Source organism: Epinephelus lanceolatus, chromosome 16, assembly GCF_041903045.1.
Source record: "Epinephelus lanceolatus isolate andai-2023 chromosome 16, ASM4190304v1, whole genome shotgun sequence".
Taxonomy (NCBI): Eukaryota; Metazoa; Chordata; class Actinopteri; order Perciformes; family Serranidae; genus Epinephelus; species Epinephelus lanceolatus.
Window position 1 is genome coordinate 6,047,601 of NC_135749.1, and position 21,824 is coordinate 6,069,424.

The 21,824-nt window shown below is 42.3% G+C and overlaps 2 protein-coding genes across 5 annotated transcripts in view; one reads left to right on the forward strand and one right to left on the reverse strand.

Annotated features, from left to right (window-relative positions):
* col9a1c (collagen, type IX, alpha 1c) overlaps positions 1-3,381 on the forward strand; it is a 41,804-nt gene extending 38,423 nt beyond the window's left edge. For all 3 annotated transcript variants that reach the window (XM_033637663.2, XM_033637665.2, XM_033637664.2), the window contains 2 exons: positions 283-369; positions 2,505-3,381. In XM_033637663.2, coding sequence (XP_033493554.2) covers positions 283-369; positions 2,505-2,707 — 290 coding nt within the window. In that variant the 3' untranslated portion in view covers positions 2,708-3,381. The remainder of the gene's footprint in view (positions 1-282; positions 370-2,504) is intronic.
* Positions 3,382-3,985: 604 nt separating this feature from the next.
* Positions 3,986-21,824, reverse strand: part of col22a1 (collagen, type XXII, alpha 1) — an 87,953-nt gene continuing 70,114 nt past the window's right edge. For both annotated transcript variants that reach the window (XM_033637212.2, XM_033637211.2), the window contains 11 exons: positions 20,243-20,296; positions 18,363-18,416; positions 18,129-18,182; positions 13,617-13,688; positions 13,484-13,519; positions 13,352-13,396; positions 10,576-10,755; positions 10,405-10,471; positions 10,132-10,314; positions 8,368-8,445; positions 3,986-8,277 (listed from right to left, as the gene is read on the reverse strand). In XM_033637212.2, the coding sequence (XP_033493103.1) occupies positions 8,084-8,277; positions 8,368-8,445; positions 10,132-10,314; positions 10,405-10,471; positions 10,576-10,755; positions 13,352-13,396; positions 13,484-13,519; positions 13,617-13,688; positions 18,129-18,182; positions 18,363-18,416; positions 20,243-20,296 (1,017 nt within the window). In that variant the 3' untranslated portion in view covers positions 3,986-8,083. The remainder of the gene's footprint in view (positions 8,278-8,367; positions 8,446-10,131; positions 10,315-10,404; positions 10,472-10,575; positions 10,756-13,351; positions 13,397-13,483; positions 13,520-13,616; positions 13,689-18,128; positions 18,183-18,362; positions 18,417-20,242; positions 20,297-21,824) is intronic.

A 21,824-nucleotide genomic window follows, 5' to 3' on the forward strand; every position in this document is an offset into this window, starting at 1 on the left:
CGTGGTGGCAAGAAATTAATTGAAGCCTTTAGAGAAAACAAGACAGTCTGAGTTTGTCTTCACACTGCCACGGCACACTGAAAGAAGTCACGCAGAGCGCTCTGCGGATGGAAGAGATTCACCCGTGCATAACATTGTACAATCAATGAGTCACCAAACAAGGAATCAGAGTGGAGTCATTAAGTTTCCTAATTACATGCCGGTTACTGTGAAAACAATATGCCTCTCCATTTCATCTCAGCATTAATTTGTGTGTCCTCTACGTGCTCTTCTGCTCTGCAGGTGATGCCGGGGAAAAAGGAGCAAAGGGAGACAAGGGAGAGGACGGTGTAGGAATCAAAGGAAGCCCAGGCGCACCAGGTGCAGCAGGTAAGGCTGTGTGCTTGTCATAATTGGAGCACATCGCTGCTGAGAATGTTCCCTTTTAGTAACAACTGGGCATTGAATTTAAACTCTCCCCACTTTTTTTTATTTTATTTAATAAAATATATTTTTGGACGTAATTGTTCAATCCAGCAGCCTCAAGCTCTCGATGGACATTTCCACGGCATTTGAAGCATTTTAAATACTGCACTGATGTCTGGTTTCTAGCAGTTGTCCTCTCCGCTGCCTTTGCTGTTGCATTATTGCACTTGTTGGCATTTTACAGACACCTGTGGATCAGTGGAACAGTGGAAATCCATTTGTAGGATTGTGTATTGCAGCTTCTGTGCACACAGGAATGGGTGTCGTAATGTACATGCAGGAGACAAGCAAAACAAACAAAAAAAAAAACGGCTCTATAGTGCAACTAGATGTTTGTGGTCAAAAACTACACGGGGTAGCTGGCCTTTAACTGCTGTGGTACACTAGTGATTGGAACACATTAAAGCCCCGATACACAGCATTTTTCGAGGTCTAACAAGGCCACATACTATGTGTATCATAGTGTTTAACCTTGTACACATTCTCAGAACCCATCGGCTGTATTTGGCGTCTGACTTCCGGCAGATGGCGATACAGCCTCTGGGGGCAGACCCCCGATTTTTTGGCATTCCGGTTTGATTTGGGCGGAGGAGGTGAATTTCCGTGTCCGACTTCCGTTTATATATAAGTAAATATGCTGAACCATTGCGATGGATTCAGAGTTTGCAGTGACGCCAATTATGTTCCGCCTCGTTAGTTCACCACACGGACCGTTTAACCTGGCAACAACTGCAGCCAGCTCAAACGTGATTGGTCAATATCACGTGGACTACAAACAGCCTACAACCGGACACCAGGGCTCTTCCGCTCTTCTTCCGGAGGCAAGATCTCCGGGGTTTGCCTACAGACTCTACATTCACTGAATGTAGAGTCTGTACTGTATATAGAGACTACCTTGTACATAACCAACTCTAAATGTCTTAATGCCACGATGTGTGTCATTTTGGGAGGACTCTTAATGCTTTTAATTTTATAGTCCACTCCAAACATGTAAGCTAGCAAGCAAGGCTAACAAGCTAACATGTGTGGGAAGACCTGAAAAGTGCTAAAACTGATACAGTTCCAAAGTTGGAGGAGCTATTTTGAACCTCCTACTGGTTCTGGAAGTAAAAGTCCCATTCATTTTTCCCATAGACAGTGTTATGTAAGTTATGTTTCTACAGCTCGGATCAACATGATATTCTCAGTAGAAAAGATTATCAACAGCTTTAGAAAAGACTCTTTGATAAAAAATTCAAAAGCACAAGTTTGATTATCCAAAATATTCCGGTTAGATGTTTACTACGTCTCCCAAGGTGCGAGTCTGCAAAGGAACAATCCCACAGTGTAACATTTTGGATGGAAGCTAAAGATTGCTTTGTTGGAAAGCCAGATTTTACAGTCTCCAGCCTAAACCAGTTCACTTTAAATTTCCTGGTCACTTCTGGGTAAATTCAGCAACTAGCTTATGGTGCCATCTTTTGTTCCCAACTCCAGCTCCCCACTGTAGCATTTGAATTGTCCACTGCTCTGGTTGGTGCCTCCTTGTGTGCTCCAGTTAAACTGCACAGTCGAAATTACCAAGTTCTCAGTCAGAAATGTCTAACTAATGCACCGTTGAACGCCGTGGGATGTGCCTGTACCCCAGAGGTACCCTCAGTCCAGGATTGGGCCTACTTGGATAGGACTTGACTCTGACTTAGTATGTACAAAGGACTTCTGGGGTTGTCCTGTGGTGTCTGACACCAGGGCGTTGGCGGAGGATCCTTTGAGTCCTGTGGTTTGTGAGGTGGGGTACCAGCACGTCCCACAGGTGTTTGATCAGAATGGGATCTGGGGAATTTGGAGGCCAGGTCAATGCGTCAAGAGGTATCCACATGAATGCCAGGACCAAAGGTTTCCCAGAAGAACACTGTATTGCAACAAGTTGTTCAATGTTATTCACTTCAGCAGCCAGTGGTTTTAAAGTTTTGGCTGATCAATGTATTACATACATGTTGCATTTGAACCTCATTTTGACTTATATATCAGGTTTCAAATGGTTTGTATCTCCTCCTCAGGTGCACAAGGTCCTCCCGGCATTGGCAAGGATGGCAAAAATGGGGAACGTGGTGACACAGGAAGTCCTGGTGCCCCAGGAGCAGCTGGTCCAAGGGGACCTTCAGGGCCACCCGGGCTATGCGACCCATCGACCTGTATAGGCAGACTCCCACCTTTCTACATGGTCAGTGGAAAGAAGTCTGCCGGTTACAAAAACCCATGAGACATCACAGCTCATTGACACACCCCAGATCTCATCCTGCAGTGACCACGTTCACGGGCTTCTCAGGAGTCCAGGGCATGGTGACCTTTGGGAGTCCTTAAATGTGTCCATCTGAACCACGGATCTAAGAGACGCGAAGGGAAACAGAGACAAGGCACAATTGTAGAATACTGTATAGATGTTTTAACTTGTATGTGATTTTAGCTTATCTGATGTTCAAAGATAGCTGCTACTGATGCCAAAGCAACTTCTTCCAGCCGACGACAGGCACGCATGCCCTTGAGTTGTCCCACATGAATCCATGCGATTACAACTGCTGATTACAGGTGCTGATCTCCTCTTATGCATGTACTTTATCATTCCTTGAATAAGCTCCCCGAAAAAGATGCTTCTACTCTTTTAGCTCCATAAAACCTACAGCGTAGCAGACGCCATTTTGACCCGCTGATTATCCACTGCAGTCATGAGCCAGATAGAAACACAATCAGTTAAAGGGGGATGTTTTGAGTTTTTGCTTCCGAAACAAAATTACATTAACATTTACAAAAGTCACTACAAGTGCAGACCTGAGCTGACATCTCCAACAATGTGCTTTTTCATTTAGGACCATTTGTTTTTCCTGATTTTGTCATGTTAATGTTTCAAACAATGTAATAAAGTGATATGTTTTGGAAGTGTTGCATATTAAGTTTCCTGTTTAATGAAGCATTAACTCTGTTTTAGAGGAGCTGCAGCCGTTAGTATTAAAATTCAAAGTTATGCAAGTGACAGTGAGTCACATTATTACACAGCACGATAAAGAGAATTAAATAGATTGCTATGCACATGGCAAGGTGGCAGATCAATGAGATTCCACTGCCCCTCTCCAGCAAAATGGCTTTGTAATGAAAACGAGGTCCCTGGGTTGTTATGGATATAATCTGGATTCAGGAGGGCGTTTCACTGTTGCCAGGTTACAAAAGGACAGTCAACATCATCCCTACCTCTGTCTGCACAGCACAAACACACTCACAGATCAAATATGACCTTTACTGAGCTGCTGGAAAGAGTTAGCATAGCAGCCATCCCAAGGACGTCCCTCTGATTTAATAGATCTTATCATGGCTCAGAGCCAGTGGAAGTTGTGTGCATAAGTGAAAGGGGTGCACACGGTTCGTAACATTTGATTCAGCAGGAGAGCGGTGATGGGTTTACATATTCAGCTTACAGATATTAAACATGATGGATTTTAATGTATGAAGAGACAAGCATTGTCTATGGAAAAAACAAAGCAAAGCATGGGTTACAAAATGAATCCTTTCCAGGTTTTATTATACAGTACAGTACATGTGTCTTTCCAATACTTACAATATGATACTAATTTAAATATCTTAGCACCAATTCATCAGAGGGGGGAAAGAAAGGGGGATAACAGGTTAATGAATTTGAGTTCATGTGTTAAAACACATTTGTATTGGTTGAAATCATGAATAATTTAACTTAAAAAGAGTTCAATTAGCAAAAAAGCTAATTTGAAAACTGAACTTTAAGGTGTGCGCAGCAACTTAACATCTGTTGGTAACTGTAACAAGCATTTACAAAACTGAGAAAGGGCAATACTGATATGGTTTGACTGTTCAATAACAAACCACTGACAAAGAAGCAGCTATTAGGTACGTGAAATTGTTTCACACCACTGACAGAGCAGGTCATTTACTCCAAGCACACATTTAGGACCAAATTGATTCCACTGTAAATTTGAACATCATTGCACATAAAACTGCTCTCTACCACTTTGATGAAAGGATGCTGCAGCTACAAACATTTGCCGACGTAGTTTTAGAGATATGCATGTATACTTCTCAAAGGCAGAGCTGCTCTGAAGGCAGAAAAAATCTCATTGGTTGGGTTTTATCTCAGAGGTTCAAGAACATCTACAGTTTTGTTGGCTCAGTAATGTTAGCAGCTAGTTAGCTAGTTAGCCACATGTTGGTATTATTGCAACGTAGTAGGTCTAACTCATGGTTCAGCCTGTTGAATGTTGGACCTCACGTCAAAATTTAGCCTTTCATATGTGCTGTTAGCCAATTTTCTTTCAGAGAATAACATCCCATTGATGTAGTTAAAAGCAAGCCCATTTAACCTGAGATGTGTTTAACAAAAGATAACAAACTGGGCAGGAATGAGCAGAAATGAGTTAGCATTTTAGCACTGCCAGCTCCCTCATCTTGAAGTCAATGGGTTTTTTGAATGGGCTTTTGGTTTGATCCCTGAAACAGAGTGATCGAGGGATGATGTTTTTCTGTAGGCCGACACAGAAGTTAGTGTTGCCCTATTTCCCCCGTCAAACAGCCAGCAGGATTTTTCCACAAGAGTTTGGATCATTGCAGAAAATAAGCTCTGTGGCAAATTAACGTTTATGATACTGACACATTTTCTTCACAATACTCTTCACAAATGAGCAATTGTTGGGCTACAAACCAGCTACACCATGGTCGCATGACTTAGACGTCACCACAACAATGAGGCTGTAAGTGATGACATTCTATAGTCTCATTGAGCCTCTTTTCAGTAACCGCTTTTTTTAAGGCACAGGAAAGCTTCAAAATTCACAAGTGGGGATTTTAAAGATGTATTTTATGTTGTAGAACAAAATGTAGAAGTCTTTTAAGCTTGTGTTAACCACAGGGCTTATGTCAGGCATCTCACCACAAACCCATTGACTTCAAGAGAAGGGAACCAGGAGGGCTAAAATGCTAACTCATGTCTGGGTTTCAGGGCTCATTCCTGCAGCACTCTTTGGTTTTGTTCTGCAACATAAAATACGCCAATAAATACCTCACTTGTGAACTTTGAAGCCTTTAAGTCTCCAAAAAATGGAAGGAAGTGGCTGAAAAGGAACCTGCTATCAAGAGACTACGGAACGTCATCATACCAAACACAGCTTTACAGCCTCGTTGTGCTAACTGTGTTGACGTCATGCGACTCTAGTGAAGTTAGTTTGTAGCCTAACGTTAGCTTTTAACTTTTGCCGATAGCATGTATGTGTCTAAGATCAGGACTATCTTGCTGAACAAAATGTTCGAGTATCATTAACTCGTTTGCCACGGAGCTTATTTTCTGCAATAATCCAAAATCCAATGGAAAAATACCGTTGGCTGTTTGTCAAGCGAACAGGGCGATGCTAACTTCTGTCATCCCTGCAGCACTCTATATTAGCTACCATAAGCTGCTGGTCATACCACACCAAGCGACTGTTTCAACAAACACTCTGAGTGCACCAAATTTAGCAAGGGTGCATTTTATTGCCAATGAATTCAACCTTTCATTTGTAACGTGAAGAAACTGCTATTCCCTCTGTCAAAAATCACTTAGCCCTGCTTTAACACAACAAATGAAACGACTCCTGCCGTCAAAGCAGCTGAGAAACATCTGTCAGACCAAACTAAAACTCCAGTCTGCTTCACCAACGTCTTCAAAACTAAGTTGTGTCAGAGCCACAACTTTACATTCTTCATGAATGACCTTCCATTAAGTAACCTGAGCAAGAGATGATAGGTATGACTGGCCCTTATAGAGATAAACTGACCCACAGGTCATACTGAATGTCTTGGCAAGGTCTTATAAGATTTCTATATTCTCTTCTTGAAAATTGCTCCCCCACTTCCCTTTTGCTCTGGTGTGTATTGATGTGTTTCTTCATGTTTCTGAAAAGAAGACAAATGTGATACTTTCTGTGGAGTCTATTTAATAAGTTCTAGATGACCAGCAGCACGTCTGAGGTTGGGGAGAGGTGTAATTGGTCCATGAGGGACATAAGGCGAAACATCTTTCAAACGGTTACCACAATGGTGTGGTCATCAAGATGCAGGGAAGCGACTCTCCAATTTTAGGTTCCAGGGGACAAATAAGAAAAGCAATGTCTTTTCAGAGCAGGGCTGAGCTGCCCGAGCCCTGCCACAGCGTAGGCACTTAATAAGCCTCACCAAACTGAAAGGAACTGACACATTTGGAAAAGCGGTGCGAAGCAAGCAGCTTTTCAAGAAAGGTGAACAAAGGCTGCAATTATACCACCTCCTCAAAGCTGTTTACTACCGAAGCCTATGCACACATCAAAAAGAGAATGACCAGAGCCACTTCATTAAACTTAAAAGTACAAATCCAACGTGACATTTCTTCCTGTCTCGACTTCTGTCTTTCTAGACTCAGGTTTAATAGGCATCCTGTGGGTGAGCTCGGGACAAATCATTACATGGCAGGTATGAATTATGCATACATGTCATGTTTTTACTATTTTTGGACAGATTTCAGATTCAAATGACATTCATTTCAAAATTAGACACCCACCTTTCAATGATACAAATTCATATAAAGTGATTGATAGTGTGGGTTTTTGTGTTGCATTTATTTTTGCAAATACACTGAATTTTGGAATGAAAGCCTTCACATCTCTCCAAAAGCATTCAACAACATTGCCAAGACTCTAATTTAAGAGTTATGACAGAGAGGTGATATCTGCTGCCTTCAGTTTACTCCCAGAATAAAATCTTGTTTCATTTCTGTTTAAGTAAATCAGACATGTTTACAAATTGAGTGGGGATTTTTTTCTAAAAGTTATTTTTTGGGTGCCAATACTATTCGAAAGAAGCCCACATGAGTACACTGCGACCAGCTTGGAGGCAAGCGGCGCACAAAAGTGGTCATTCATCACTCTCCACACTAACTCATTAACACTCCTCCTACACAAAATAACTATTGGTATCTGAGATTGTGCCTCACACTGTCTGTCCTCCCCCCTTCCCATCAATGACAATAAAACAGATAATTCCCCTGACTGAGTAATTACCAATAGACTCGCAGAGGATCTCGAGCAAGAGATCAATTTAGTGAGCAGTAACTGACATCTATTGCTTGGTAGGACAGTGTGGGCTGCAATTGTAATTGATGCAAAATGGTGTGAGGCAGGAAACAAAAAAAAAGTGGTGCAGACATATTCCTGCGAGAAAACGCCTAGCCGAACTTTTGAGATAATTACTGATGAAATGATACGATATCAGACTCCCAAATCTTCCCTCCCGATGGGGGGTTTAAGAGGAGGGAATTGCATCATCCTTGTTATCTCCCTATATATTTTACAGGAAGCATGCGAGTGAGGAAAAAAAAAACTGTTTAGCTGCCCTCTTTACCCCATATTTATTCTGGAAAAAAAAGTCCCTCGATGCTTCATCCCCATCTGTCCCAAGCTTCTTACCAAAAACAAACAAAACAAAGAATCTGACCGGCAGCACATTTTGCTTCAGCCCTCCATACTGAGGTTATCTTGAAAAAGAAAAGTTCTTGATTCAGACCAAGTTCATAAATACAGCTGGACTTCAAGCTCTTTGTGCCTCGTCGTTCTTAAGTCCCCTTGACATTTTTGGTGTGGGGTCTGTGTGCCAGGCTGGCGTAGTAGGCACACTGGGTGGGGTCACATTGGCCAGGAGGACCTGGGGGTCCAGGCTGACCATGGGGGCCGGGGTTTCCTGGCTCTCCCTGGGCTCCGGCTTGTCCCGGGCTTCCGTCTTTACCATAACCAGGCAGCCCAGCTGGACCTAGAGGAGGGACAGGAACAATATGAGACTCCAGACTGGTGAAAGAAACCTAATATGAATGAATACAGCAGGTAAGAAACTGGTTCTTACCTATGGGGCCAGGTGGGCCTGTCTCTCCTCTATCGCCGACACCAGGTTCTCCCTGATCTCCCTTTGTTCCTTTCTCACCTGGAAGAATCAGGAAAACAAAACAGTCACTCTGATATCTGCACATCATCAGCCATCATTATTATTGGAACCAGATTATCAGGCATGTCCCTGTGGACGGATCAAACCTTTGCAGCAGTCAGCAGCTTTTCTAAACTATTCCAGGGAGTATGTTGCTTATGTTGAAGCAAAAACCTACCAGTCTAGCGTAGCACTAACACCAGGTGAACTCAGTTGTATAATATCTACTGTAGCTCAGGAGGTGTGTTGAAAAGTCTGTGAGAATTACTGGAATGACATTAGTTTAGTAAAATCAGCTCTGGGTTGGACACTGTTCAATTTGAATAGAATTAAAGCAGCACAAACAAGGTTCATCTGTTTGCTCTGTACAAAAACGTCAGTGTAAAACACAACACATTGTGGTTTATCGGTTAATTTTGCAATTACCGCTAGTAATGCCGTCCCAACCCAGAAGCTCTGCTGTAGCAACATTGTGCCTGCAGCTCGTCCCGGTGAATAAAAGGCTCAACTTTGAGCCGCAAAAGCCCTTTAGCATTTAGCTCTATTAGCATCACTAGCAGTGTCAACACAGCTAGTGGTGCTAACATAGCTAACAATGCTAAAGGGGTTTTTAGGGCTCAAAATGAAGCCACTTACTCACTGGGGCGACCTTGAGGGAGACCAGATGGTGGCCATCATGCTTCTGTGACAATGCTGTCCCACCACAGGATGGCGTTACCAGCAATAATCTGGAATGAGTGGTGCCATGAGCAAGTTCCCACCCACACCAGGTGGTGCATTGTGCAGAGTGGTCAAGGCTAGCTAACTAGTGGAGACCAGAGGGTGGGCAGTGGGCCGCATGTTAGCGCAGCTAGCAGGCTGTCAAAATAAAAGGCAAGACATCGCAAAACATTACAAATCACCACCTCTGGTAGGGCAGGTGCCCCATGTACAAAGGCTTTGCCCTTGTCGCAGCGGCTGCAGGTTTGATTTCAACGTACATCCCTTTCCTGCGTATCGTCCACCCTGTCTTTCTCCCTTTTACACTAACTACTGTCTCATCGATTGAAGGAAAAAAAGCCTTAAAAAATACATTTAAAAAAATGTCACCACCTCTAAAGGGAAAGCACTTTGAAATATCGCGCTAAAGCTAACTGAGTCAGTGGAGCTCCAGACTTAAAGAACGGGCCTCTTGTATTTCATGTCATTTCGCTTTTTAAAACTTAACCAGTTAGTTAACTTTTGAAGGGTGTCGGGCAAACAACGCCAACCCAAAACTGACTGAAAGAGAAATGAGAGTGGTATCAATCCCGTCGTCCAACTCTCGAGTAAGAGAAAACAAGTAAGAGTTTTTCCAAAAATGTCCAACTGTTCCTCTAAATCTATGTAAAACATCCCTCAGGTGTTTTTCTTAAGATAAAAGAGATTACTTTCTGATTTATAAATACAATTTTGGCCAAAAATGTTCTCTCTGTTCTCTATTAGTTGATGTAGATTGTTTCAAGTCGACCCTAATTGCACTAAATGATATTTTTCTCTGCCAAAACAGAAAGTAATTCCAGTGACAAAATTCTCTTGGAGACAGAAAGTTGGACCAATTCGAGAATTGGAAAGTAGTAAACACTACAGAAATAGTGCAGGAATACAAACCTTACAAAGGACACACACACGCACAACCAATAACACTGCTATGAGACTTTGTCCTACCTTTAGGGCCCATGGGTCCCCTGGGTCCTTCTCCTCCGCTCTGCCCAGGCATACCAGGCTCTCCAGGGGGGCCAGGTCGTCCAGTACTGCCGTCCTTACCTGGAGGGCCTGGAGGTCCTGGACGGCCCGCTGTGCTCTTCACATGGGCAGGCTGGAATTGAGCCATGAGGTACGCCATTTTGGCTGGAAACAAAAGAAAAGTTACATAAATCTCGTGGGTACTTCTCTGAGGTCCACAGGCAAGATGAGAAACTAAAAACAACATCTCCTCACCATCTAATTGTTTTGCCAGCTCGTCCTGGATGAGCCGTCTCATCTGCTCCAGTGATACTGACTCTCCCTGAGACAACAACATTAATCATTAACTTAACTATTAAGACCTGAATCTACATCATGTGTGCACATCTCTAACATAAACTCTTTGAGGATTACAGTATGACTCACCCTTTGACCCGGGACACCAGGATTCCCTGAGGGTCCTTGTGGCCCAGGAGCTCCCATCTCTCCTGGTGGTCCCGACATGCCCATCATCCCTGTGTGGCCCTTTCTGCCAGGAGGTCCAGGGTTTCCAGGCATACCTGGCTCTCCTGATTGTCCTTTATCTCCCTTCGTACCTGCATCTCCCTGGATTAGACGACAGCAATGGAACATTTTCAAGCTTGAAGCACCTTCAAAACAACTGAAGTAGTATCGTCAGTAAGAAATCTAGATGTTCTGCCTTTAAATGATTTCCACTGTCATTTATGCTCCTCATACAGTACAGTGTATGTATGTGTACATCCAACACAATATATGAAATAACAATGTTTTTACCATGTGCCTAAATTAATCAAGTAATATTGCAGCCTATTTGAACAGCATCATGAAAGAGTCAGTGTAAAGTGAGGATAAATTAAAGCTGTGTGTGACTGCTGAGGTGGAAAAGGATTGTACAGAATTGTATCTGGCCTAAATTCAGGTCATTTTATTGTTAACTGTCAAGTCAGTAAGGTACCAGGCTGCAGATCAAGGAGTGAAAATAACAAATCAGTCAAGCTTCATGCTGAAATGCCCAAAAAAACTGGTACTTTAAGCTTATTAGTTTTACTGAAAGGGACAGTTCACCCCAAAATAATAAAAGAAATAATCCTCTTAGCTGTAGTGCTGTTTATTAATCTAGATTGTTTTGGTGTGAGTTGCAGAGTGTTGGAGATATCGTCTGCCTTCTCTCCAGTATAATAGAACTAGATGACACTCAGCTTGTGGTGCTCAAAGTGCCAAAACAATACATCTGAATAACTCAACAATGATGTCTTTTTCCAGGAATCATGACCCAGTTACTCGAGATAATCCACAGACCTTGTTGTACAGTGACACCAGGATGTTGCGACGTTGTGATCACAACAAGTAGCGCAAATTCAGTTGATCCTCATGAATTCTGTACGACCTTGCAATTTTGTCCTATCACTGCAACTTTATGTGAATTTGACTATTTAAAACAGGTAAAATCTCATTTCTCTAATCTAATCTAATTTCTCTCTGTTTGTCATGAGACTGCTGCTGCGGGACTGGAACTCTGTAACAGAGTCACCAACACACACAGCGATGGGGCTAACTGTTAGCATCACACAGCTAATGTTATAAACAAGTTTAAGGACAGAGTCAAGCCAATTCTGTGTTGCTGTGAGATTAGTGGCTCGGTGACAGATGTTGCTGCGGGACTTCGACCCATACGGTAAAATCTTTTCACTTTTCACTTGCCCCTGCAATTTCATTGCAAAAAATGCCTGTAAACATCACAACATGCGTCACAATTTTTTTTAGATGCCATGATATCAGGCATTCAGGACACAACAATCCCCAAAAACAGCCCATAAAATCCTGCAGGGACTGACTGTGAACCTGCCAACCTTATGCTGCATTCACATGGAATCAGGCAAACGGCAGACGGTAAACCGGATGTCATGTTAGTGGACGAGAGAAGGACGGTAAAACTGCAGAGAATACCTTCCACGGCAACAGTAGATGGCAATGCCGTCCAAAGTTAAAATATTTTAACTTTTACCGTTCACAGGCCACGGAATACTCAACCAGATGTGACGTAGTTCGAAAAAAGAAAAGAAAACATGGCTGAACTCGACAACGAAAAGCTAGTGCTCTTGGTGCAGCAGCACCCAGAATTATATGACCAAACTTTAAAAGCCTACCGTGAAGCTTCCAAGAAGGCGTACACATGGGACGCGATTAGCGCAGAGCTGGGTGGAAAACCAGGTATGTAATATGAAACGTAACATTATGAATTGCTTTATTAGCTTAGAGAGCTATCTGGCTAACATTAGCTCTCTGTAGCCTATAAACATCGCCATAGCAACAATCACGTGTCACGAGTCACGTGTGTCTCATTTTGCCGCCGTGCTGTTCCTTCAGACTGCTTGTTTATTTCTCCCGTTCCCGTATCACCGCACAGAAGGAAGCGTGCATCTACTTCTAGCTCACCCAGTAGCACTGAGCTAGCTAATGTTACACCTCAGCTGAGGAGGACGCCATAAATGTACATCTTGTGCTATCACAAGCACAAGCCTCTTGTCCATGAGTACATATTTGCTTCCTTTTGCACGGTGACAGGGTGAACAGGTGTAGTTTAGTATAAAGGAACTAGTTCCTACATGAAACTGCTCGCAACCAGGTCTGTGGATTATCTTGAGTAACTGGGTCATGATTTCTGAAAAGAGACATTGCTTGTGAGTTGGCGCTTTGAGCACCACAAGTCGAATACCATCTAGTTCCATTATTTCGGAGAGATGCAGACATGGCTACAGCTGATACCTCCAACACTTGGCAACTCACACCAAAACAAACTAGACTGATAAATAGCACTGCAGTTAAGAGGAAATAAATGTGTTTTTTGAGTTTGGGGTGAACTGTCCGTTAAAGTTGGTGTTCACGGAGCTTTCAGGTGAAAAAAAAAAAAAGTCTGAATTTGATCATCATAATTATGAGAAGCAGAGTCTTTATATGTTTTCCAAAAGTCTGTTGAGAACATTTTTCCTGGATGAATATTAGAGATTTAAATTCCACTTGTCGCAGAGTGTGTATGATGTGTTGCCATTTGACTCATCTGCATCTCTCAGTTGAGTCAGTAAAGTGACAGGTTTGTATCTATTATGAGCACATTAACTGTTTCATTTGATTTCATTTTATTTATTTGACTCAAGACCACATCACATGGTTTCCATCTCACCTTCTCTCCTTTGAGGCCACGGTCACCAACTCTGCCTGGCATCCCCTACAAAACACCAACAACAGGATGTGAGCCAGGAATCTGTATATGTCATATCATATTAGTTATCCGTGCGTCTCATGAAGTGATTACCTGTTTTCCCTCTGGGCCGATCGGACCAGGTGGACCCTGGAAAACAAGATAAAAGTTCACATTACCCACAGCTGATCATATTTGCGAGCTGCAATTAATCTTGGAATCAAAGTATGTCAAACCTCCCACTCACCGCGGGGCCTTTAGGCCCACTAAAGCCGGGTAATCCTGGGTTGCCAGGCTCTCCCTTGTCCCCTCTAAGACCCTGTGTGACAGCGACAGAGACATGGCCGTTCATCACATGGCACACACATGGCATACTGTACTTGTATTCTAAAAGCCTTGCTCATTACTGAGGATTCACCAAGATTAACATTTAGCTGCAGTTCTTATCAACATGCAGCGGTGCCCTGGATAAAAATCTCATAAACCAATCTTGCGGAGGGACATGCCAGCTTGAGGAGATTAAAATTCATATTTACAGGGGACATGCAGGCCTGAAGACAAGCTGGGAAGAGTCAAGGAATTCATTTGCAGAACAGAGAGTATGTTTCACTTTCTCTTTTTCATTTCCACCTTTTTTTATATTCCTGAACAGATCCCTGCTCCTCTCCACTCGCTGCACCCTCCTGTGTCTGTGTGGTAAATTTGTCCATCTGATAACATTCTTGGAAATATCTGATTTTGCCTCTAAGTACCTTCAATCACTCTCTATCTCCTCTTGTGACCTTTCTACATGTGGCTCCTGCCCTCCTCCCTCCTCCAGGCTATTTTTGATGATCTGCTCCCTCTGCTGACTGATATCATCCACTCCTCTCTGATAGCTGGCTGCGTATCGTCTGCCCTCCAGTTAGCAACAGTTACTCCTCCTCCCAAGAAACCATCCAGCCCACGGACCAGTGTGCAGCTCCGTCTATTTCTGTCCACAACACGTTTAGTTGCGAATGATGGCAACATGTCAGATTTAAAATTCTCCTCACGCGCAGGTCTCACTATCTCTACCTACTACATTTTCTGTCCGTGACATATCATATCTGTCATGATGACCTCTGGCTGCCTCTGCCTCCTGTTCATCTCCAGTGTCACCCTATAAACTCCGTAATCACTGAACCCTCGCTGACTTTAATTAACCTCATCTGTGTGCTCAGCAAAACTGGGAGAGTACATAGAGTACAAGGGCCCCAAACGGTTTTAATGAGGACCAGGACAGCTCTTTGAAATGACGTGCTACCTCTGTAGTAAAGTGCAGAGCTCATATTTCACAAGTACCTTAAAGGTGCTCTACGTGACATTCAGACCATTAATATAGCAGCAACCTACTATTTGCTATGTAAAGATATGGTGCAGTAACAATGTCCCGAGCAGAGGATGAAGTCACGCTACCTCTGTGTGTGTTGTAAACCCAACTGCTCTGTGGTTGCCAACTTGGCAACCTTCTTGCTAGATTAAGACTTTTCAGACCCTCTTAGAAACTTTATTTCCAAAAAGCGACTAGCGACAAATTTGAAAACTTTACCTGACTATCTGGGGAAAAGATTAAAATATATTGTACTTTATTTCCATGCAATGTGATGGGCAAAGCAGTTCTTTAGATGTTACTGAATCACTAGAATCAGTTCATTAAGAAGATTCGTTCAAAAGATTCATTCACCGAATTGTTAAGTGCTGAGAAGAAATGATTTGATGATTTGAATCACTCAGGGATCAGGGTTACGTCGTTCACCGATTGATTCGTTCACCGAGGGGTTCGTCACGCACCTGGCTGCCTCGCAACTCACGAGTAATTCATCGTTCGCATGGACCAAATCGGCAGTTCCACCCATGGCCTGCACGCTCGCTGCTGAGCTCAACTGAACTGAGAAATGAACGAATCAGTCCCGGAAGTGATTCAGTTCAGTACGTTCACTCAACAGATTTGCTCTTTTGAACGATTCGTTCGTGAATGACTCCACACTAATGCATGCTGCTCAGAGTAATCACAGTCTACAGATCCTTTGTCATCAGCACAGGGTGATGCAGGATGATATCACCAACTTGCAAATGAACGTATGACATCACCTGGTGGCTTTTAGAGCTTGTGTGAGCAACTTTTATTGGAAAAGAGTTAGCAACACTGCCACTGCCAACCTTTTTTGCCACCACTCTGTGCAGCTCTCATATGGCAGTAACCACTGACATCAGAACAGTGTCGTCAAAGAAGTGTAATGCCCACCCACTGCTGTTACCCTTGTTCAGCAGTGTTAATGCAGTTAGCACGTTAGCTGCTAGCCATCGACACAGCCGCCTCCATGTTGAGAACCATGTGCAGACAACTCATATCCTCTGAATTTTGCAAAGAGTTCCTTTAAAAACAATCACCATGATAATGACTCAAAGGTAATGATCCCCATTTCTAACACTGGTTTGTTATCAATTGTGGCAAAGCACAAACACAAGCACGAACATAACAGGACCACACTGTACATGAAGTGTGAGGATCTGCGAGGGCAGACATTGGGACTAGTTTCTCCAGATCCTGTCCTTCACAGTCTAACTCTTTCCTCTGTTGGGTTTCCTTCCTCAAAGCTCCCTGACCCTGCTTGTTGCTGACAGGCAGGTAAATTGTCTCCTCATCCTGTCTGCAGTCTGGCGTCTCCTTCTGGGTTCACAGCTTGCCTCCCAGAAACCCAGACAGCATCAGTGCCTACTGCATGAGATGAGCACTATAGAGTTTAATACTGGCTTTAACACATGTCCACACCACTGTCAGCTGGACTTACAGGTTCATGTATGTGTCATTTTATAAGGGCTCACCTGTCATCATCTGGGGTCTGTGTTTATATTCTGTTATCCTATGGATTTATTTTGGATTTTTCTGTTTGTGTTCCTTGTTTCATGTTTACTCTGCTTCCTGTTTTATTTTGTAGCTTCTCTCCTCATGTGTCGTATCTGGGTTTACTTCCTGTCTTTGTGTGTTTTCCCGCCTGTTTTCTGTCACACCTGTCTCGTTAGTCCCTCCCTGTTCTCAGAGTCTTCCCTTCACACCTGTCCTGTATTAGTCTTGTCTGCTCCACCCTTGTCGTTAGCCAATCTCCATTTCCCTCCTTTGCCCATGTCTTCCTCCTCCAGCTGAGTCTCGTACTTGTGATTAGTTTTCTGTGTATATATACCTGTGTGTTTCTCTTTGTTCCTTGTCAGTTTGTCCTGAGTTCATTCCAGTGTTCGTGGTGTTATTTATTCCTGGTCTCTCATATTCTGTTAAGATTTCTCCTCCAAGTTGGTCCTTGTGTTCATTGTGCTTCTCTGGCTGGTTTTCAGTGTAGTTTTGGTTCCTTTTTCATTTGGATTTTTAGCTACCTGTCTGTTCTGGATGTTTTTTATCAGCTGCGTTAACGCACACTTTTTGTAAAATCTTCAGCCTGCCTGTTACTTTGCATTTGTGTCCTTCCTGAACTGATTCATGACACTCACCCCCCTTTTACTGTAATATTCGACAAGCTTGTTTTGCATATTGCAATTCTTTTTTTCTTTTTTTGATTACCAAGTGGTGTTTTCACATGAATGAAATCAATCGCTGGTGTCAATTTTTCTAACTGGTGCTCAAAACATTACTTATTAAGGGTTCTCCCCTGCATTTTGACTGGATGATGTCATACTGGTTCAAACAAAGCGGATCATCTGGTGTCGACTTGCTGGTGATGACTAGCGTTAATGTTAATTAATTCAGGAAATGAACTGATTCATTGCTTTTAAGAACATTTGGGGGAAAACCAGTATTTTCAAGTCAAAAGGCTCAAGTCTAGGTGAAGTTACAAGACACTGGTGTTAGTCCAAGTCAAGTTGCAAGTCTTCTGATTTTATGAAGTCATGTCGGTTCATAAATCCTCCTGGATTTGACGCATTCTTCCGTCTTTTCAATTTAAATGTAGTAACATAAACACCAGGTGTAAAGGGGTCTCATAAATATATTTACTACTTTCTACCCATCCTTACACACTCAACTTGACATGCCTATCTTGGCATGAAAGGCGTACACCTCTAAATCAAGGTCAACCTTGACAAGTCTGAGCGTCTTCCCCTGCTGCACGCTGTCCTCCCAATCCCCACAAGACTGGTTTGCATTCTGCATCATCAGATGATTCAGACCCTTTTTTTGTCACCAGGGACCCTGCGTAGGAATTTGTCTATGGATGCACTTATGAAATTCAAACCTTTTGCCTGGCACACGAACCTGCTGAGGGAATTATAGGCGATGTGCGTCCAGGAGACGGTCCGCTCCGACCTGTTCCCTCAGCTCTGACATTACTCTGCAATCAGTTTTCTTCGGCTGGCAGCAACATGGTCAACTCCCTTCGATCCTAGCTCACCCAGGGGGAAGTGATGTTCCCACCCTGGTGAGGACACCATTTACTCTGATCTGACAGCTCGTCTCTTCTAGAAATACTTCACACCTTCCTCTCGCCTTCAGTTACATCCCACATACAGTCCCTGCACGCTCTGTTAGCTCTGAAAATACTACTTTCCCCTAATTTTCCTTGTTTATTCTATTTGCACTTCTCTATTAAATGTGCTCACTCTGTGAAACAAAGAATATCGGTCACAGTTTGTACTGAGGCGTTATGGTGAAGTGTTTCTGTTTGTCTATTGTTTGTTTGCACCATTAGTCATCCAAGAGCCTGCTGAAAAAAAAAAATCAGATTATGCACAGTAGGAATGGATAACTCACTGGAGTTCCTGGGAGACCAGCTTTTCCTGAAGGCCCTGGTTCACCTGGCTTGCCCTGGGATGCAAAAGAGAAAAAAAAAAAGGAAGACAGGATGAGAAAATTGATGGGGAACGACAGCAAGAAAAACGACTTGAGTGCCACTTTATGTCCATATCTATCTGTCTGCTTGACACTGTGCTGCGTCTGTCTTCTGTTTGCGTCAGACAGCCCTGCAAGTAATTGAAAATGACTCACCGGCTCTCCTCTAGGTCCACTAAGTCCTTCTCGGCCTGGAGGTCCCATAGAGCCCTGCCAAAACGAAAAAAAGATACCATTTTATTAAGTCTCCTACATGCTGAAAACAAAGGAGCTTCTTCACTCTAATATTCAGGGCACGCTAGAAAAACTGCAGACTTGATTGTTTTAATCTTCATTGGAAAAACTCTGCTGTAGAAGTGAGTTAAATCTGAACTCCTTCTCTTTTCGTGGAAGGAGTACGTAGGTGGGAAAAATATTCTTACTCCAGGAGACGTGCTGTGAGAACACTCCGTCTCCGAGCCCCACAGCCACAGGATGAGTCGGGTAAAAAGGTTTTTTGGGGAAGTGTTACATCCTGCCGCCCGACAAATGGGGGAATAAAAGTGCTGCAGCCTTTAAATGTGTACGTGAGAAGGGTTTCAGTTTGTCATATGGTGAAGATGAATGGCAAAAAACTCTCATACAGTGTGAACAGATATAAAGCTCCTACGGTTTACAATGTTACACTGTGGCTAATGGAGCTCTAGTCTTATATAGAAATGATTAAATATTCTGTGGTCTGCTGGAGTTTTTGCATTCTGGCCAAAACATTTTTTAATCTCAGGATTTTTTTGTGCGCTCCTTCAATCAGTGGAGGATTGGTTCCAGGCAGCAATAATGATTATTCTCAGGGACTGAACGACTGAGCAAAGGAAGGGATGCTGCACAAGAAAGACTGGCATGTAGGACTTTAATATTTTCTGTGTGTGTGTGTGTGTGTGTTTGTGTGTGATATGGACTGAGGGAACAGCAGATTGAAGTTACATTTTTTTTCTGATGGTCACAATTTTGATGCATATGTAGCAGTGGTGGAAGACATACTTGAATCTTTCACTTAAGTACAAGCAGTAAAACTGGAGTGTAGAAATGCTCCCTTTAAAAAAAAGCTGTGCACTCAAAATCTTACTTAAGTAAACAAACAAAAGTATCAGCGTCAAAATATGCCGAACACTTTCACGTATAGTGGTCACTACAGTGGACAGCTAGTTAAAAGCCATTTTCTTGTATATGCATGGGACCCTTGTGTGTCATGCCATACACTGCCACCCACAGGCCAGGTGTTGTCAGTGCAACACAAATCTCTCAAAACCAAGATGGCCGACGGAATGCAAGAGATGTTGTGTGGCTCAAGAATATCTTGGCAATCCTTCTGTAATAGGAGACCCTTACAGGTAAATAAAATCTGGAAAAATCTGGCAACATCTAAGGAGTATTACAGTTGTTAAACTTTCCAAATGTTGATAATATGTCGTGAGGAAATTACAATTAATCATCTGTCCATAAAACTGCACATCATGCAGCACTGGCTATATTTCAGCTACAGTTTTATAGTATTACTGCAACTTTATTGTTCTTGAAAATACTTCATCTGCAGTGACTTTTTTTCTTGGCTGTAAATTGATTTATGTTTTGTAGAAGGTCATGTACAGTTTTTATAACAGAAACGGAGGCTGAGGAGTGAAGAGGAAGGAGCTGAGCGAGCGAGGAGAAGGAGAGGAGTAGAAGGACAGAGGGGAGAGGCTGAGGAGTCAGGAGCAAAGTTCAACTATAGATCTATATAGTAAACTGTAGTCAAAAAGTAACTCATGTCAGAAAGTAGTAAAGTAAAAAATATGTGTAGCAAAAGTAGAAGTGGTATAAAATGGAAATACTCAAATAAAGTACAAGTATCTCAAAATTGTACTGAAGTACAGTACTTGAGGTTTCTATGAAAGAAACTGAGAATTATTTTCAGTAGGGTTAGAACACAGAGGTTTACACTGAATTTCTATTTCTTTATTTCATTATTATGAAAACCAAAAAACACCACAACTTCACATGCATAAGGCTGAACATACCTCCTTCCCGGGTTTGCCGTCACGTCCAAGTGATCCAGGTTTTCCATCTTCTCCCTGTTTGGCACAGACAAAAAAGAGAGTTTATTATTTACGGTGAAATTTACTTGATCTTAATGTACTCAGAATGAAATTATCTTGGATCAGAGAAACCAAGTTTGGCCTGTTTTTATCTTGTGTTTTATTGTAGTGTCATGTCACTGTGTAACTGTGTGCTTAAGGAAAATAAAACTGAGTCACTTTGTGATATAGGCCTACTTTTTTTCATCATCTTCCATGTAGCTTTAATGTAAAAATGAAAAGTTTTTTTTTTTACTATTTCAGGATGCCAGAAATGTTTTAATCCAACATAGTGGCTTTGATGTCATGTTGATGATCTTTACATACTTAGAAGCTTTGTGCTTCCGACATTATAGCTGTGAAGTTCTTATGTTGCTTCATTCTTTTATCATCGGCATGTATAGACAGCTACAACATATTAAGCATTAATAACATAAAGGGTATTAGGAAAAACTAGGAAATCAGGTTCTTACAAGAAGCTTTGAAACACAAAGTACTACATGCTGTATTTGTAACAAAGTATGGCATGTAGCCCTAAAACTGGAAATAGAAAAACAACAAATTAAATTGGTTTTAGTGTTGTAGCAAATATCAATAAAGCTAATGGAAGATGTTATGGAGACAGGAGTATGGTGTGTTTATGAACGACTCATTAGTGCTAGTATGCTAACTTTCTTAGCATTAGCTTGCACACTAAAATGCTGTCACTTAGCATAGGGTGTATACCATAGACGCCGGACACCAAAATGGCACCTCTTCTTTCCCATGGAGCTGCTCGCCTGGCGCATAGGCCCAAATGTTTTCTAGTTTCTGGGTTTACTCCCATAGTATGCAGCCCACTGAAGGACAGGAGAAAAATACTGCGTTCCTCCTGCTGTCCCCGCCTTGGAGTTCCCGCTCAGCTCATAGACTGGACTTTGTGATGACATCACAGGTTTTAAATCACTTTTCTTGGCTTGAGGAATTTTTTTACAAATATAAAACCACTGTGGCTCAAAATTTCTGAATACAAAGATTCATAATTGACCTTGTTTGCAGCTCGAGGTGTCCTATCAACAACTTTAACGACATCTCTTTTACAGTGGTGGCCTATGGGGAAAATGCTTTTTGGGCTGCAGGGAATTTTTTCTTTGCTGCAATACCACAAGTGACCACTGGGAAAAATTTGCTGTAAGTCTGAGCGGCTTTCCTGAGGGCCTAATTTATACAGTGTCACATAAGTGGTGTATGAATGATAAACATTACGTGCACCGGTGTGGTTTGATTAAAGTTAACTGCAGCTTGTTAACTTGCTGGGAAGCTGCTCAGTATGTAAACTAGCTAACGTTAGCCACACACTCCTCTACATTTCTTCGACATAGATAAACACACCAAACTCATTATCATAGAAGAATAGAATATACATATATATATATATATATATATATATATATATATATATTGTCCACTAGGGGTGGACATTTGTCTGCGGCTCACCAAAAAATACAAAATACAACATTACAAAGTCATTATTATATACTTAACA